Genomic DNA, 16,426 nt, shown 5'->3' with positions numbered 1-16,426 from the left:
GGAGAGGTGTCTTTATTTTTGGCTTGTACCAGAGTCCGCCAAGGAGACTGCAAATTGCTGCATTACACCAGTGCCCAGCGTAGCCAGACAGACGAGGAGGAGAGGAGTGGGACTGGAGAGGCTGAGACACTCACTGAGAGATGAGCCAAAACGTCATCACAGCTCTGAACTGAGATCTCCACAGAAGCTACCATTTTATTTTGTTCTGATTTTGTTTCTTTGTTTTTTTCCCTTGACTGATGAGTGTTGGATATTTGTGTGCCAGATGTTTACATGAAAACCATTCATGCCCTTTTAGCATACACACACACACACAGATGGAAAAGCAAAATATGGAAAATATTCACGGTAAAAAATAAAGGAGAAATGAGTTCGGGTGGTGGTGGGGGGAGGGACTCTTTCTCATGTGAGTAGAAACAGTGACTATGAGAGGACTGGGAGCTTTTCTTTCTCACTCACTCTCTCTTTCTCAGCACCCACCCCCCCCACCCGTGCAGTACTGTTGCCAAATCTGAACGAGATGCACACCGCTCTGATGTGCCACTCACCCGAAACTTTCTGTGCGGCTGCGCCCCCCCCCCCCCCCCCCCCCCCATTCACGAGCGCAACAAGCAGCACCACGCAGTGAGAGCCACTCCAAAGCCTGTCGCTTGTTTGGCAATTACAAACGCGAGCAGAATGGAGAGTGCTTGGCAAACGGTGCTATCTTTGGACATGAAAAAAAACCCTGATTCTTTTTCATCCTCCCTAAACCTTTGCGTCTTTTGTTTTGGTGTTGTTGTTGAACATTCTTGCATTGTCAAGCACAAAGGTAAATTATGCAGGGAAACATGATTTCTCCCCCCTCCCTGCTTCTTCACATCTGTCAATTTCCTGTCAGACAAGCCACCTGGAAGAGATTAGTTATTGTTGCTTCTGCCTGCCGCATTGCTTATCAACCAGTCGGTGGCTCATCTCTGCTTATGATTTGCACAAAGGAACAAACCAAAGCAATATTAAGCCTTGCCCGTCTTGCGAGTTTTGTCGCAACACTGATCAAGGCACAGGGCCCTGGGTTATATTGAACAAGCTCGGCCATGAGCAACAGGGAGTATCTCCTGCTACAATCAACATATGTGAACATGAGCCCTTATTCAATACATGTCCTCCACTGCATCCAACTCACACACGCCAGGGCTGCTTGGTTATAAATAAAGAACTGACTGTCGACACTTTGCTCTCAAAAAGCCCGTCCCAGACAGGGGGTGGCAACTGGACACCGCTGGTCCTCCTCATCGATTCTTTCCGATTCCGTTCCCTCCCCCGTCATCGTGTCTGTGGCACGACTCGTTGTTCGTTGAGGGCTAACAAAACAACTCCCCACCTCCCGTTCAACCCCTCTCCACTCCGCCTCCGCCAAACAATGTCAAGGACGCCGAGACAAGGGGCGTGTGGGCTACCATATCCGCTAATGTATTCTAGATTACATGCAGTAATTAGCTCCTCTGAGCGGACGCCGGTGCTCTAATCCCCCTCACAGGGGCCTGGAGGCCTGTAAGCCGATACCCGAGACAGGGGCCTGTCTATACAGCAGGGGCCCCTGGATCACTGGGACACCGATACAGTGTGCTCACTTCCTGAATGATGATATACGGTTACGCCAGCTGAGACCGGGCCCAGAGAGACAGAGAGAGAGAGAGATAGATAGATAGATAGAGAAAGAGAGAGAGAGAGAGAGAGAAAGAAAGAGATTGGTCTTTGCTTAAAATAAGAGTGTCGGTGGCATTAACGCTTCATTATTACTGGGCGCTCGCATAGGACTAGAAAGGGAAGGCCAATTAAGAGCAGCTTTGAACAGCCTTTCTCCCCAAAGGCATATTGATGTTGCAGGTAATGCAGGGGTGTTTGAAGTGGAGAGGGGTGTACTTAGGTATAAATAACAGGATTCTCTTGCAATAGCTGTGAGTAGCTGATTGCTGGCTGGCCTGAGCTGGCTACGCCCCACTCTCCCTTGCGCATACTCCCTGGGCGCACAAAACCTATCTGCTGAATACACACACAATCTATGTCTCATTCTTCCGAACACAGACACACACTTTCCTCTTTCTCTTACATCCTTTCATGCACACACACACAAAGACACGCGCACACAGACACACAGGTTTTCCCAATAGGGGGGAGGACCGGGGAGTGGGACCTTTAGCTAAATGGAGCTTGAAACAGCAAATGTGATCATAAAACCCATCGACTGATGCAACCTTCCTCGAAATAGAGGGAAAGGGAACTTCAAAGCGAGCTTCAAAAAAAAAACAAAAAAACACCATCTCTTTTTCTGCCCTTTTCCCACCCCTCCTCCTTTTCTCGCTCCTTTTGTCTCAACGGAGGGCTGCAAAACGCACCGACAACAGATTCTAAGCTGCCGGGGCGAGTACGGGCTTCGGCTTTTTATACCCCCGCAAGGATCGGGGGAGCAGCTCAGTGCTCGTCCCCCTGCGGAGAGGACCTAGTGTAACCCTCGTGCTTAATTTACTCGCATTTCTTGCCGTCTCACTGACAGAATGCAACTGTTTCTTGCATTTTTCTTTTTTTCCCCCTCTCTCTCCAATAGGCAGGCAGCGGGCTCTCGCCGGGACTGAGACACAAGACTAGCGCAGCACGGTCCGACAAACTCCTGTCTGAAGGCATCCGCACGCTGACTCATCACCATCTGTTGTGGTCTTATGAGAGAATGAAAAGGAGAGAGAGAGTGAGAGAGAGAGGGGTGGAAAGAGAGCAAGAGTGTGGGGTAGAGGGTGTGATTGACCTCCAGACCTCCCCACCCAAAAAGAGCATGTTCCTCTGTGCTCTGAGACAACAACTTTTATTGCGAGGTCGTGCACCTTACAGTAGGATACTGTGAGCTGCTGGAATAGTACTGTGTCAAAGTGAGATTTCAGACATTGTGTCTGTGAATGCCATTTCCTGACACGATCAACACAAGTCGCCAAAATAAGAGTCAAGAGTGCCCACTCTCCTCTTTTCCTCTCGAACTGCGATAAAAAATGAAATCAATAATGACCTTGTCTGCTGTGGAATGACTAGTCCTATTGAGGGAGCTTTTAAGTGGACTCTTCGTGTCTGTTTTTAGAACGCGTTTATGACTCTATTGGTGCACCGACGATTGGCACAGTGAGGAGCGAGGGAAAATAAAATGTTGCTGCTAATGAAAAGGTCGCCGGAGCCGCCGTTGCGCAAAGAGGCGATGAGGTGTCGGCTATGTTTTTAATGCCTTCCACGAGTGAGTGGAGACTTGTGGGGGTGAGCTCTTGACACACACGTACATATGTGCAGAGATGTGCCACTCACATCACGGCATGGTACACTTCAGAAAAAAAAAAAAAAATATATATATTCAGGAACTCTGAACCCGTGGTATGAGCACAGACCACACTGTAAACTTCAGGAATGAGCTGGAATTAAAAGCAAAGCAAAAACAAAGTATTTTGCTAACAATTTTGAAGGGGTGGGGCATAACACTGTCAAGTTGTCATAATAAAGACATCTCAAGCAATGTCAATATGTCGAAAAAGAGCCACTTAATGACATCATGATGGAAAAAAAGACACTTAATGGTAACAGTCATAAACATTCATAAAGGCTCCTTGATGCTTATGACAAGTGTCATGTCAAGGTTATGTAGGGGATAACGGCCGCCGAGGTGTCCTGTTATACGGAATTAATGGACGAGGGCGAGGGGTTGCCTCCGCCCAAGTCCATTAATTCCGTATAACTGGACACACCTCGAAGGCAGTTATCCCGCTTATCACCTGGTTGCCAATGGAAACACTGGAAACACGCGGTTCTGTTTAAAAAGAAGCTCACTAGTTCAGCTTGTTGTACAACTTTAGCATGGACAGTTAGCTTGTTTACAGTTGATTCCATTGTTGGGAAGCCTGCAACCAAAAGATTCTAGAGCGCTGCAACCGTCGTCCTACTATGGTTGTTATAGTTACCATTCATAAGCATTGATATGGAACGGTGTCCTGTTATTCAGAATTAAAGGCCACCCGCCAGCCAATCAGAAAAGAGTATTTCTTCTCTCCGGGTGATAAGACAGTATAATGTCAGTCTTATGCACACCCCTTCAAATAAAGTGTTCCCAGTATTTTCCTTTGTTCTGACCAGTCTTTCTAGTGATGTGGTAGCAGCCACCTCTGTGGATTTTGTACCTTCTTTAGCTGTGTAACTGGTGAAAAATGGTGTCCAAAACACTGAAACGAAGGCTTTAATTATCTAACATCATGAGTCTAGTCAGTCTTCAGTACGAAACCACATATAGGTATGAATCCATCTATATACTAACAGTATTCTTTTACCGGTTTGAAACGTAAAGGTAAACAATTAACAATATGGAGTTAAGCATCTAACTGCTTTTCACACCTTCTTCATCTGACAAGACAGCACACTAGAAATTGTTAGCTATGTGTTAATTTACATTCCTTAGGCAGTGTAAGAGTTTAAAATACGTGTAGAACGTGTAAAAATTCGACAGTGCCAACGTCAAGTCAACGCCAGAGTAAAAAAAAGAACAAGAAAATGTTGAAAATGATAGATGGTGGAGAATCACTGGAAAAAAGGGTTCTGCATTTAGTGTTAGCAGATGGTGTTTGTGAATGTATGGGTGGATATATATGCACTGTGCTCGTAAGCTCTTGTGTGTGAGTGTGTGTACTGTATGTGTGCGTGTGTGTGTGTGTGTGTCTGTCTGTCTGTATGTGTGTGTGTGTGTACGTGTATGTGTGTGTGTGTGTGTGTGTGTACGTGAGTGCGTGTGTGTACGTGTGTGTGTGTGTGTGTGTGTGTGTGTGTGTGTGTGTGTGTGTGTACGTGTGTGTGTGTACGTGTGTGTGTACGTGAGTGCGTGTGTGTACGTGTGTGTGCGTGCACACCTGACTGGCCAGGCGGTGGTACTCCAGAGGGGCTGCGTGGGAGACAGATGAGCACCGTCAGCACGGCCGCCTTGCCCCCTGAACATGGCTCCATGGCAACAGGTTTGGGGGGGCCCTGCGGAGAGAGAGAGAGAGAGAAGGAGAGTGCCAGGATAGAGGGATGGATAGAGAGACATAGAGGGAGAGAGGAATGATAGAAAGAGAGAGAGAGAGAGAGAGAGAGAGAGAGAGAGAGAGAGGGAAGAAGGGAGAGTGTTAACATACTGTGTAAACACAACAAAAAGAAAAACACACCCACACACTGACAAAATCTCTGCTGTTTTTCGAGGAAATATTCAACAAGCTCAGCTCACAAACGGCAAACACTCCCCGACCTCTGCCCCTATCTCTGTCTGACTCATACACACACACACACACACACAACTGAATGATTTCAGTGGGTGTCTTGGCTATTTCAAAGTCCTTGGTACAGGCTGGCTCCCTCGTCCATGCGCAATGACTGCTACTCATGTCATCTCAACACCATGAGGAGGGTACACACACACACACATACACACAACACCGGAGATATACATTGGGCCCACTAAAACATCACCACTCACACACACCGAAGGGCAGGATCATGGCGTTTGGCGAGTCACTCCGATCCTATCTGGTCACTAATACGAGACGGAGCGTGACTCAAGGTCTACGTCATCCCATGACACCGTGGGCAGAGCGAGCGGGCGAGGGGGAGCGAGCGAGATGTGTGCAACCACTGTGAGCAGGATCAGTGTCAGCAGGAGGTAACAACGTCACTCGCTCACTCACTCACATATACTCTTTCTCTGTCTCACACACACACACACACGCGGACGGACGGACGGACGGACGGACAGACAGACAGACAGACAGACAGACAGACAGACAGACAGACAGACAGACAGACAGACAGACAGACAGACAGACAGACAGACAGACAGACAGACAGAGAGACAGACAGACACATCATTTCAGACCAATCAAAAGCCAGTATATATTCAGTCGAAAGCAAACTGAGCAGTCCTTTGGTATCTCTTACATTTCCATTTTCAGGGTTTTTGGACACAAACATGTGCATACATACAGGCGCCTAATGAATGTGTGTGTGTGTGAGAGAGAGAGAAGAAAAGAGAGGAGGTGTGTGTGCCCTCAGCCCAGAGGCTGATGAGCACAGCAGTGATTTAGCTCTATCTTTAAGGCTCCTCAAGCGCCTCTCATTAAGTGCCACTTCTCCACTCTCTTCACCCATAGTCTGCCCAGGCTAGCTTCTTTTTTTCCCACCAGCCTCTCTCTCTCTATCTATCTCTCGCTCTCTCTCTGTCTCACTGACTCATTCTCTCTCTTTCGCTCTCACTCCTTCTCTCCTCAGTCTTCTAATTCTGTCTTCCAAGCTTCCGAACAACCCGCCTGCTTTGGTCAGTCCCAATTCAACAGTACAGAGCACATGTCCATTTTCATGACTCCTGGACAGCAGTGGATGCAGTGAGCTGTTGCCATGATGGCTAAGCTGGAACTCTGGAACAGTGGTGGTGATGGTGACGTGGGATGGTGGGCAAAGACGTCAGGAGAGTAATCTTTTCCGACTAACTTTGCATAAACCTCATCATTATGTATAGCCCGTTGGAGGGATTGGTCAGATTTGAGGGGTGATGTTAACATTTAGAGGGTGTCATAAAGACAGCCGGAGGACTCATGACCTTTTTTAAGGTGGCGTTTCAAAAATAAAAAACACACAGCGCAAGCGTCCGGATCAAACCCAAACTTGCTGTGGACCCACTTGGTAGGCCTCCCCTTTCCTTTCGTTTCACTCACTCTTTTGAGATCGTGAAATGTTATCATGAAACCACGGTGCACGTACCAATCAACGGCCCGGCGTTGGCACAGTTCAAAGACACATCATTGGGGCTGAAACGCAGCTTTGTAATATGGAGGCGAGTGGGCCGACAAGCATGTGTGTGTGTGTGTCACCACACATGCTGCACTTTGGTGACGGGGTGGAGATGTCGCCTCTGAAAGGTCAGATCGCTGCCTGGTGTGACAGCGGTCATCCGTCAGGCTAAACCGCAGAATGCAAGCTGTAAGGATGCAGAGGAGGCTACTTCAGCCATACTACAGTTCAAAGGCATTGTTTTTAAGAGGGGATGATACAGAAGTGGTGGTGGAGGGCTGAGTGGGTGGCTATGTGTGTGTGTTATGGGGAGGATAATAGGTGGGGGCACAGAATTTCAGTCCAGCCAGGCTGGGTGGCTCGCTCGCTCTCATTCCCTCTCTCTCTCACTCTTTTTCTCTCCCCCACACTCTTCTCTGTTTCTTGCACATTTTGTTCTCTTTGAAGTTTTTTTTTCCAGCTTGAGAGGAGAAGCGATTTTCCTGTCAAGCATCCCTTTCTCTCTCTCTCTCTCTCTCTGTCCATCTCTCACTTCTCTCTCCATCTCTCTCTCTCTCTTGTCTTCCCCTATGCCTTGTACTGGCTGTCATCTGACCCGGCACTGCGCCACTCGTTTCCGTCAAAAACGCTTCTCAGGGGCCACTTCACAGCATCAGTGGCATCCGTAGTGTCCACTGAGAAGCCTTGGCAACCTTGTGTGTGTGTGTGTGTGTGTGTGTGTGTGTGAATGTGTGAGAGAGAGAGTGTGATTCAGGCACATCTGTGTTTAAATGTGAACGTGTGGCTAAATGTCTTCAAGTTTTGTCAAAGGGAGTAGGACATTTCAGAGTTAGTGTGTGGGAAAGTCCCACAGAAGTACATTTGCCTTAAGTGCATGAACACATAACGGCACACATTTGTGTGAGAAAGAGTAACACAGAGAGCCTGCCTACTGTATATACTTAAGTGTGTGCGTGTGCGTGTGTGGCCCCTAGAGATGTGTGTGTGTGAATGTGTGTTCAGTGGCAGGTCGATAACCTCACTCTCTGCTAACAGGTAGGGCTACTGGTGTCGAACAGTGGGGGAGCCATCTCTGGCAGATGCCAGTTCCACAGACCCACCCTTCAATCAGCTGCTAAGTGCAGCTACCCCCCCCCCCCCCCCCTCCAAACCCCCAACCTCACTACCCTCAGCCCTCAAGCAACCCCACCAACACACACATACACACAAGCGTGCGCACGCGCACACACACACACACACCATTCTGCTTAAATGGCAGAACTCATTATCCCTCTCTCCAAACCCACCAATCAAACAGCCAGCTTTTCTAAATATCACAGTTAATTACAGAAAGGGTCCAGGCTCTGGCTTCAGCTCTCCCTCTCCCTCTCTCTCTCTCTCTCTCTCTCTCTCTCCTTCTCTCCCTCTCTCTTTTACACACAGCCTGACAGCACTCAGAGAAGGCCAGCCAACGTTGATGCCATTGTCTAAACCTAGTGGGCAAGCACATCTGAAAGCTTCGTTTGTCAAGTTTTCATATATATATATATATATATATTTATTTCCAAAGCGTTATCTTGGCTGAGGAGTGACATTCATATTGAGGTTGGGGAAAGGAGAGCGTGGGTGTGGATGTAAGGGTTTGTGTGCGTGTGTGTGCGTGTGCGTGCGTGTGTGTGGCAGGGATGGAAATTAGCACTAGCCAAATGCTGATAAAATATGAAAGTGGCTGATAGATTTCAGACACAAAGTGATAATTTAATATTGAGTAGCTGATGAACTTGACCAAAAATCAAGGCTGGAGGTGTGTGTGTTTGTGTGGGTTGCACACAAGTTTGAAGTTTGAAGCTTGAAAAACAATCCAATGATGTGTGTTTTTATGGCAGTAGGATTGCAAAAGCAAGTAACGAATGCCTGTTTTTTTAGGTTTGTTTCTCATCCCTTCCTCTCCGAGAGACCTCATTTTACACAACTCCAGTAAACATCAAATGGGGGGGGGGGGGGAGTGGGGGGGTGTCGAGCAGTTCTCCAGATGCACCGAGGCTTTGAGTGGTAAGGGACCTACAATCAGTAAAAACACACTGAGAGTGCACCACTGATGTGGTGGATCAGAGAGAGAGGAGTCGGGTGAATTCGCTTGGCTAAATCTCAAGCGAGGTGTGTGTGTCTAGACCCTGATAGACGGGAGAAAGAGCTTATTCCCCACATTAAGATTCAGGCGTGAGGCTGCCAAGTAGACAGAGATGGTGCGTTCCATTCAACTACAGACAGAGATGGTGCGTTCCATTCATCCAGACATGGATGAGAACAAGAGAGGATGAGAAAGAGAGAAGCAGAGACGGAGGAAGAGAGGGAAGAAAAGAGGGATGAAGAGAGGGAGTGAGGCAAAGGTGAAGAGTGGGCAGTCAATAGTTAGGGGGTCAAGAGAACAGAGCACTAGGGCTGCCAAACAGACACAGTCTCAAACACATATACACAGACACACACACACACACACACACACAGAGACAACAGTCTCAAACACAGATACACAGACACACACACACACACAGACAACAGTCTCAAACACAGATACACAGACACACACACACACAGAGACAACAGTCTCAAACACAGATACACACAGACACACACACACACACACACACACGGTCAACTAGCACTCAAACCCTCACTGAGGTGGAACTAACGACTGACTGAGGGTGCAAGTGAGCGAGGGTAGAGGAACAGACCAACAAGAGAGTAACAGAAACTTGCATAGAGAGAGGGAGAGAGGGGAGTGAGGGATACAAAGTAGAACAGAAAGAGGGAAAGAGCGAGGGAGATGAGAGGAGGGAGGAGGGGGGAGAGGGGGAAGGGGAAGGCTCAGAAGGGGAAAATTGTGGTGACAAAAAGTCAGAGTAAAAAAGTACAGAAATAACGCTAACCGTTGACGGCCTATATAGATGAAAAAGACAGAAAAACTAGTGTGTGGAGAACAGACTTGGAGGGTTGTGACAGAGAGAGGAACTGATAAAACATGAAATAATATAGAGAAAGAAAAAGGGTTGTGCTCAAGGCTTTGCTTTTGCCTGTGTGTCGGTGAGAGAGCAAAAATGAAAAACAACGACAGAGAGAGAGAGAGAGGCACAGAGGAGAAAAAAGGGAATGAGACGGGGATGAAAGATGGCGAAAGAGAGAGAGAGCAAAAGGGAGAGAGGGAGAGAGTGAAGGAGAATGCCATCAGCACAAACTGTTTTACTGTTCTCCTCCAGAGCGGTAATCACAGTCATTAAAAAGCATCGTTTCACAGCGCTCCATTATGGCTCTCATTTTTTGGACGGCACATAAATTAACCTGAGCATGCCTGGCTGCATACATAGCATATCTCTGTCTGTCTGTCTTTTTTCTGTTTCTCTCCCTGTCACTCACTCAATCACACACACACTCGCACACACATATAGAAATACACATACACCCTTGAAATACTAATACACCCTTGAGCAGGAACACATTTTTTTTCCAATCCAGTCCACCCCCCCCCCCCCACACACACACACACTGGCTCGCTCCCTTCCTCTCCATTTCCTGAGCACCATGATTTGTGCTTTATTGTATTAAAGTCGCTTCGTTTTCTCGCCCCTTACACTCTCCTTCAGTCTCACTTCACTTCTCTCTCCTTCCTAGCCTCTCTCTCTCCCTTCAATTGTTCTCTCTCTCTCTCTCCTTCACTTGTTCTCTCTCTCTCTCAATTGTTCTCTCTCTCTCTCCTTCACTTGTTCTCTCCATCTCTCCTCCACTTGTTCTCACTTTCTCCAACCTTCCAGATGCTTTTTTCCCTTTCCACTGTATGTGATTTGTGTTATGTTGAGTTAAACCTTGTCTCTGTCTTTCCTCTCCTCTCTGCCTCATCCCTCTCTCCTGTTTGTTCCTCCTCTCTCCTTCCCTCCCTCCTTGGTGACCTCCCTGGTCACACTGCCCAGACATGCAGAGTCGTTGGTCCAGACAGATGCCTTTTTGTTGTTCCCCTCCTCTGGACATGTTAATTGGGCCCACAGACTTAAATGCTCCATCAGGCATCTCTCCGCAGCCTCTCTCTCTCTCTCTCTCTCTCTCTCTCTCTCTCTCTCTCTCTCTCTCTCTCTCTCTCTCTCTCTCTCTCTCTCTCTCTCTCTCTCTCTCTCTCTCTCTCTCTCTCTCTCTCTCTCTCTCTCTCTCTCTCTCTCTCTCTCTCTCTCTCTCTCTCTCTCTCTCACACACACACAGAGAGAGAGAGAGGATGGCAGAAACATCATCTGAGCAGTACATCTTCCAGAACCTCGTATAATTGCTTACACACATAAATACATGCACAGAACGACAGCCACAGCCACTCACAAATACTAAGCAGTACATCTCCCTGCCGTATCACAAATAGGCCCATAACACAAACACACACACACACACACACACACACATTAAACAAACAGTCGTTCTTGCCATCTCAGACATAAACACACATACACACATCGCTGAATCTCCCTGCAGGGTCACAGACATGCACATAAACCCGTGTACACACACACACACACACACACAGATAAAGGAGTGTGTGTACACACACACAGACACAGACACACACACACAGTTCAGTGCGATCATACATCTCTGTTCTGAGTGGTCTCCGCACAACACGGATGAAACCTCCCTTTGTAACAATGCTGACCGCTCAGTATCCCCTTCCAACCCCCGCCACCGCCACCCCCCCAATCACTCCTCCCCTGGGGGCAGGATGGAACCCTACAAGTCCCGTCGTGCCAGACCCCACTGCCCCAGCCACAGACTACCCCCACAACCCCCTCATGGACCCCCACTGAGACCACTCGCCCCTGGCCCTTCGTCTGTCTGCCGACCAGTGGACAGCGGATGCCAGGACCTTATCTTCCCCTTGCAACGCCGGGTAAATGTAGGGCATGGAGCCCGGATCAAATGAGCAATCGTGCCCCCCCCCCCTCCCCCCGGAACAGCACACACCCACACCGAGGTCCCATCTCCCCCATCATCATCAGGTCATCAAGCCTCGTCTGGTCCATCTGACCCGGTATTGTTTTACAAGCCCCGAGAGTTGTTGTGCTTTTCCGTCTTGCCTTGTGTGCTCATTTTCGCTCGGTGCGGCTATCGTCTGGCATTAAGCGCGTTTCTTTTTTTCCGCCAGACCGATTAAGGCAACATTCATTTGAGAAAAAGAATAAATCAGTCGCCATCATCACTAGAAGCTTGGGTGGGGAAATCGGAGGGGTATTTGAACGGCAAGGCTACGAAAGAGCGCATGTTAAACAGCGCTATACAACGCAAAGAATCATTTACCACGTGATTATGTTCTTCAACTTTCTGCAACTGCCCCATTTGCTTTGTCTAAAACGTCCACCACAGAAGCACCAACAATGATGATAACTGCTATTATGCACTGACAGAAGATGTAAAAATTAGACATAGACACTGTCGCTTAAGAAGCGTTTGGCATAACAACGGCAACAAAAGAAAAAAAAAACTACTCAATCCTCAGCTGAGAACCTGCACCCATTTTGTGCTTCGAACAATGCACGCCATGAGCCAGAGACAACGTGGCTTGGAGAAATGCGCTTAAGAAAGAAGCCGCCGCTTTACTTCAAGTAATGCTCTCCTCTCATTTCTCTTTCTTTACCCTCCTTCCCTCCCTCCCTCTCTCCCTCCTTTCCCCTCTCTCATTTCCTCCTTTCTTCTTTTTAAAACTCGACAACAAGAGGGCCCTTAAAAAGAAATGAAGGGCTCCGCAGGTGTTGGGCTGTAAACACGATTCTCTGCGTCCATTCTCAGATTTACTGCAAATGGGAGTCCGGGCACCATCACTGGCTCATGCATTTATTAAAACTGAGAACGATACTCTCGGCTTTTTAATTGGATCCCTGGCCTTCCGGAGCAAGAGACCCTGCATCAAGCTGTGCATGTCGAAAACAATGAATGTCGGGCTAACCGCCCCCAGCCATTTTAAGAAAAGGAACTGGACAGTCAGTGCACAACCTTGTGGTGGGGATCCTCAGATCAGATCCTCTGTAATGTTTGAAGAGAGCAGGATTGTTAGCAGGATCTTTATTCAATTGTCTTTTTCTATAGAAATGATTCTTTTTGTGTTCTTAAATTCACCACTATAGGGTTCTCACTCCTCCTCATCCCCCCTACCCCCACTCTAGCTCTCCATAACTAACCCCTCCCTCCTCCCTTCTTCTTCACTCATAATCTATATCCATCCATCCATCCATCCATCCTTTCCTCCCTCCCCTTCTCTGTACATCTTGTCACTTTATGTGTGTGCTCGGTTAGGGGAGAGGGATGCTGATAGCCTGCTTCTTCCATCTGAGGACTGCAGGAGGTAACTGAGAAGGGAGGTGGTGGTGGTGGAGACAGAGGTGGTGGTGGAGGCGGAGGTGGTAATGGAGGCGGAGACGGAGGCGGAGACGGAGGTGGAGGGGTGGAGAGGTCTGTCTGCAAATGAGCGAGGGCCTGGCCTTACAGTAGCGGCACCCTCTCATCAGGTAGCCTCTGTTCACTCAAGTATATCACTAACAGCCCCTCATACCAACAGGAGCCAAGCAATGACTAAGGAGAGCGGGAGGATGTGTGTGTGTGTGTGTGTGTGTGTACATCAGGGAGAGAGAAAGAGAGAGAGAGCGAAAGATGCAGATGAAGACAGAGGGCAGGTGAAAATAAAACAATAAGAGGGAGAGCAGGCAGGGAAGGGAGGGAGGGAGGGAGGGAGAGAGAGATGAAGGGAGGGAGGGAGAGAGAGAGAGATTGAGAGAGGGAGAGAGATAAAGGGAGGGAGAGAGAGGGAGAAAGAGATGGAAGGGGGAGAGAGAGTGGGAGGGTGGGAGGGATTAGGCAACAGAGAGAGAGGATAAAAAGCAGAGTGATATAGAACTGATGTAGAAGGTGGGTTGTACCTTTAGTTTTAAGCAGCACTTGGGACTTAATATTCTGGCATGCCACCAAGTCCACAGCTTCCCAACTGAATTGATTTAGTCCCTTGGGATACTTAATAATGACTGGTAATATGAGCCCGAAGGATTTTAATTACTGTGAGTAAAACGGTAAGGTTTAAAGCTGAAGGAAAAACAAGCACAGGGACTATGGAAATCCACAATGGTACAATTCACATGGAGACCTATTAGAGGTCTTGTGAGAGAATCTGTTTTCTTCATTTTCTTTCCTGTAAGGTAGCCATTATGGGACATTATATGCATGTTTGTTTAGCTTGGTTTCTTTAGGAGAGAATGTTGCTAGCTTGTATACCTTTCAGTTGTGCCTGCACCAAGCTTAGCATGTCTGCCTTGAAATGTATTGGATTCTAATCTATTACAAGAGATGCAAACATGCTTGTTAAACGCAGTCTGAATGATGCATCTTCTCATTACTCTAGTATTAAAGTCTTTCAATATATTTTCTGTGCTAGTCTGACAAACAAAATGCAACATGCATTTGAAGCAGTAGGTGTTATGAGTGCACTATGAGTGTGTCAGTGTTCACAGCGATTAGATGAGAAGCAACAAGTTCGCTCAGATGGCGAGATATACTGAAGCAATATTTGGAGATTGAGCGCCGCTTACGACTATGTATACACACTGAGCTTGAGAGTTTTGTAATAACAACTATCTCAGTCAGACAACAGAAAGAGAGAGAAAGAGAGAGAGAAAGCCAGCAGTGACAGAGATGTTAATGGATGGAAGATCTCTGTTGTGCGAATGAGACATACTCATGTGTACTCACACACACACACACAGACACAGACACACACACACACAAATATTGGGATTTTTGGAGGGTCCTCTCTCCATTGTGGCCAGTGACAGCACTCATCCATCACACTCTGTGCGTGTTAGCGGCTCCATATGCTGAGTGCCGTGCAGGCCTGGCTGGGCTGGAGTGGACTGGTCCAGTCTGGGGGGGGGGGGGGGGGGGGGGGGAGGAGGAGGAGGAGGACTGGGGCGGACATCTGTGTCATCAGAGCCCTGGTGTAAAATGCTTCCATTCATGGTACCAGAGTGGATGGCTTTGACCTCTACTGCCAAATAGGCCTTTTGTCGCTCATCATTTCTTGGTCTTCCATTTCTCTCCATAGCACTCTGACAGCATTTTTATTTATTTTTTTCCCCTTTTTTAAAAAATCAGAGAAACCTTTCCTCTCTCGTTTCTGGCTCTTGCTCCTCGCCACTTTTTTTCGTTTAACTAATGCTTTTGCCCAAGTTAAGAGGGAGAGGAACAAGCGGAGATGCTGGATATTGCAGGGAAGTGCAAAAACAAGATGTATCTATCAATCTCTCTGTTCACTTACTTGGTCTCTGTCTGCCAGACACACACTCTCTCTCCTTCTTACACACACCCCCCCACACACACAAACACACTTTCAGTGATTGAGCATCTAATGGCAGTTCCATCCAAAAGGCTTTTAATGCCAAGTGTGCTGCCAAACTATTACGCTTCCGAGAAAAGAACAACCAGCCCCCCAACATTTAACAAAAAAATAAAAAATAAACCTGTCGACCCCCACCCATTCTTAGTGAAACCACCCTTCATAAGATGTTTGGTCTGACAACAACATCTGATGTCTCAGCTTCATCTTAAGAGGCACAATCCTCTCATATAGACCCAAACTACTTCCAGGAAGAACAACAAAATGCACTCAATCATGAATGAACACAGACACACAGACACACACACACACACACACACATCCAGACATCGTAAGAAGCCAAAATTGACCCATTATGTCAACAGCAGCCTCCAGGGCCCAGAATGCTTGCTGATAGAAACGTAAGCTTCCAAACACATTACGCAGAATTAGCTCTTGTTAATCACGGCCTCGGGGAGAGCGGTAAAGACAGCACCGTCAGCTCCGTACCTGCCCCCCCGCTGCCCCCCCCCCCGCCAGTAAACACCAGAATGGAGCGTCCGCTCGTTTTGTGCGAGCTGTTTATGCCGCGTGGTGAAAAACGCGCCGCAGCATAAATACCGATTGGCGCGCCAGATGTCGCTTAATTAACCTTTATGAAACAGAACGGAGGCATCACGCGCATTTTTCACCTTCAAGTGCTGACGACTGGGCGAGAGGGTGTGTGTGTGTGTGTGTGTGTGTGTGTGTGTGTGCGCATGCATATGTATGTGTGTGTGTGTGTGGATCCACATCTGGAGCCCGCGTTGGCCGCCAGGCACGGGGAAAGATAAACATGTCAGCTTTGATCGGCGCTCGTGACGAGAGCACGGTGGGGAGAGGAGGGGAGGGGAGAGGCGGTGCGGACGATCGTGACAAAATTTCGGAGAGTGGAGGTAGGTGTCGACAGCAGACAGAGTATGCGGTGAGCCTGTTGATGATGCCGGAGAGAGGAGTCAGAAATAAATATCAAATCTCCCCCAGAGAGGCCAAAACTGAGATAAAAAAAAAATCCCAAAGGTTTCCCCCATTCGTATCATTAGATTTGAGATGTGCTGAATTATGAAGTTTCAGATAATCTCTTGCTTGCGGTATTAATCTCCCTGTCAGGCCGGCGGTGAAGCAACGCCTCTCGAAAGTGAAAAAAATGAACACGGTCTCGGGTCTTCCCGGCACACTCAAAACAACAGTTGCCACTCCACCATTACT

The 16,426-nt window shown here is 47.9% G+C and overlaps 1 protein-coding gene across 4 annotated transcripts in view; it reads right to left on the bottom strand.

Annotated features, from left to right (window-relative positions):
• The window catches only part of atrnl1b (attractin-like 1b), a 139,220-nt gene that overhangs the window by 15,074 nt on the left and 107,720 nt on the right, over positions 1-16,426 (bottom strand). For all 4 annotated transcript variants that reach the window (XM_076298265.1, XM_076298267.1, XM_076298266.1 and 1 more), the window contains exon 28: positions 4,908-5,022. In XM_076298265.1, the coding sequence (XP_076154380.1) occupies positions 4,908-5,022 (115 nt within the window). The remainder of the gene's footprint in view (positions 1-4,907; positions 5,023-16,426) is intronic.

The sequence above is a fragment of the Alosa pseudoharengus genome, unplaced genomic scaffold, assembly GCF_046254945.1.
Source record: "Alosa pseudoharengus isolate Yale_2024_CS ecotype anadromous, Long Island Sound unplaced genomic scaffold, YU_APseudo_1.1 YU_APseudo_1.1_scf_21, whole genome shotgun sequence".
NCBI lineage: Eukaryota > Metazoa > Chordata > Actinopteri > Clupeiformes > Clupeidae > Alosa > Alosa pseudoharengus.
The sequence above is the reverse complement of the archived record's forward strand: the minus strand, read 5'-3'. Positions and strand labels throughout refer to the sequence as shown.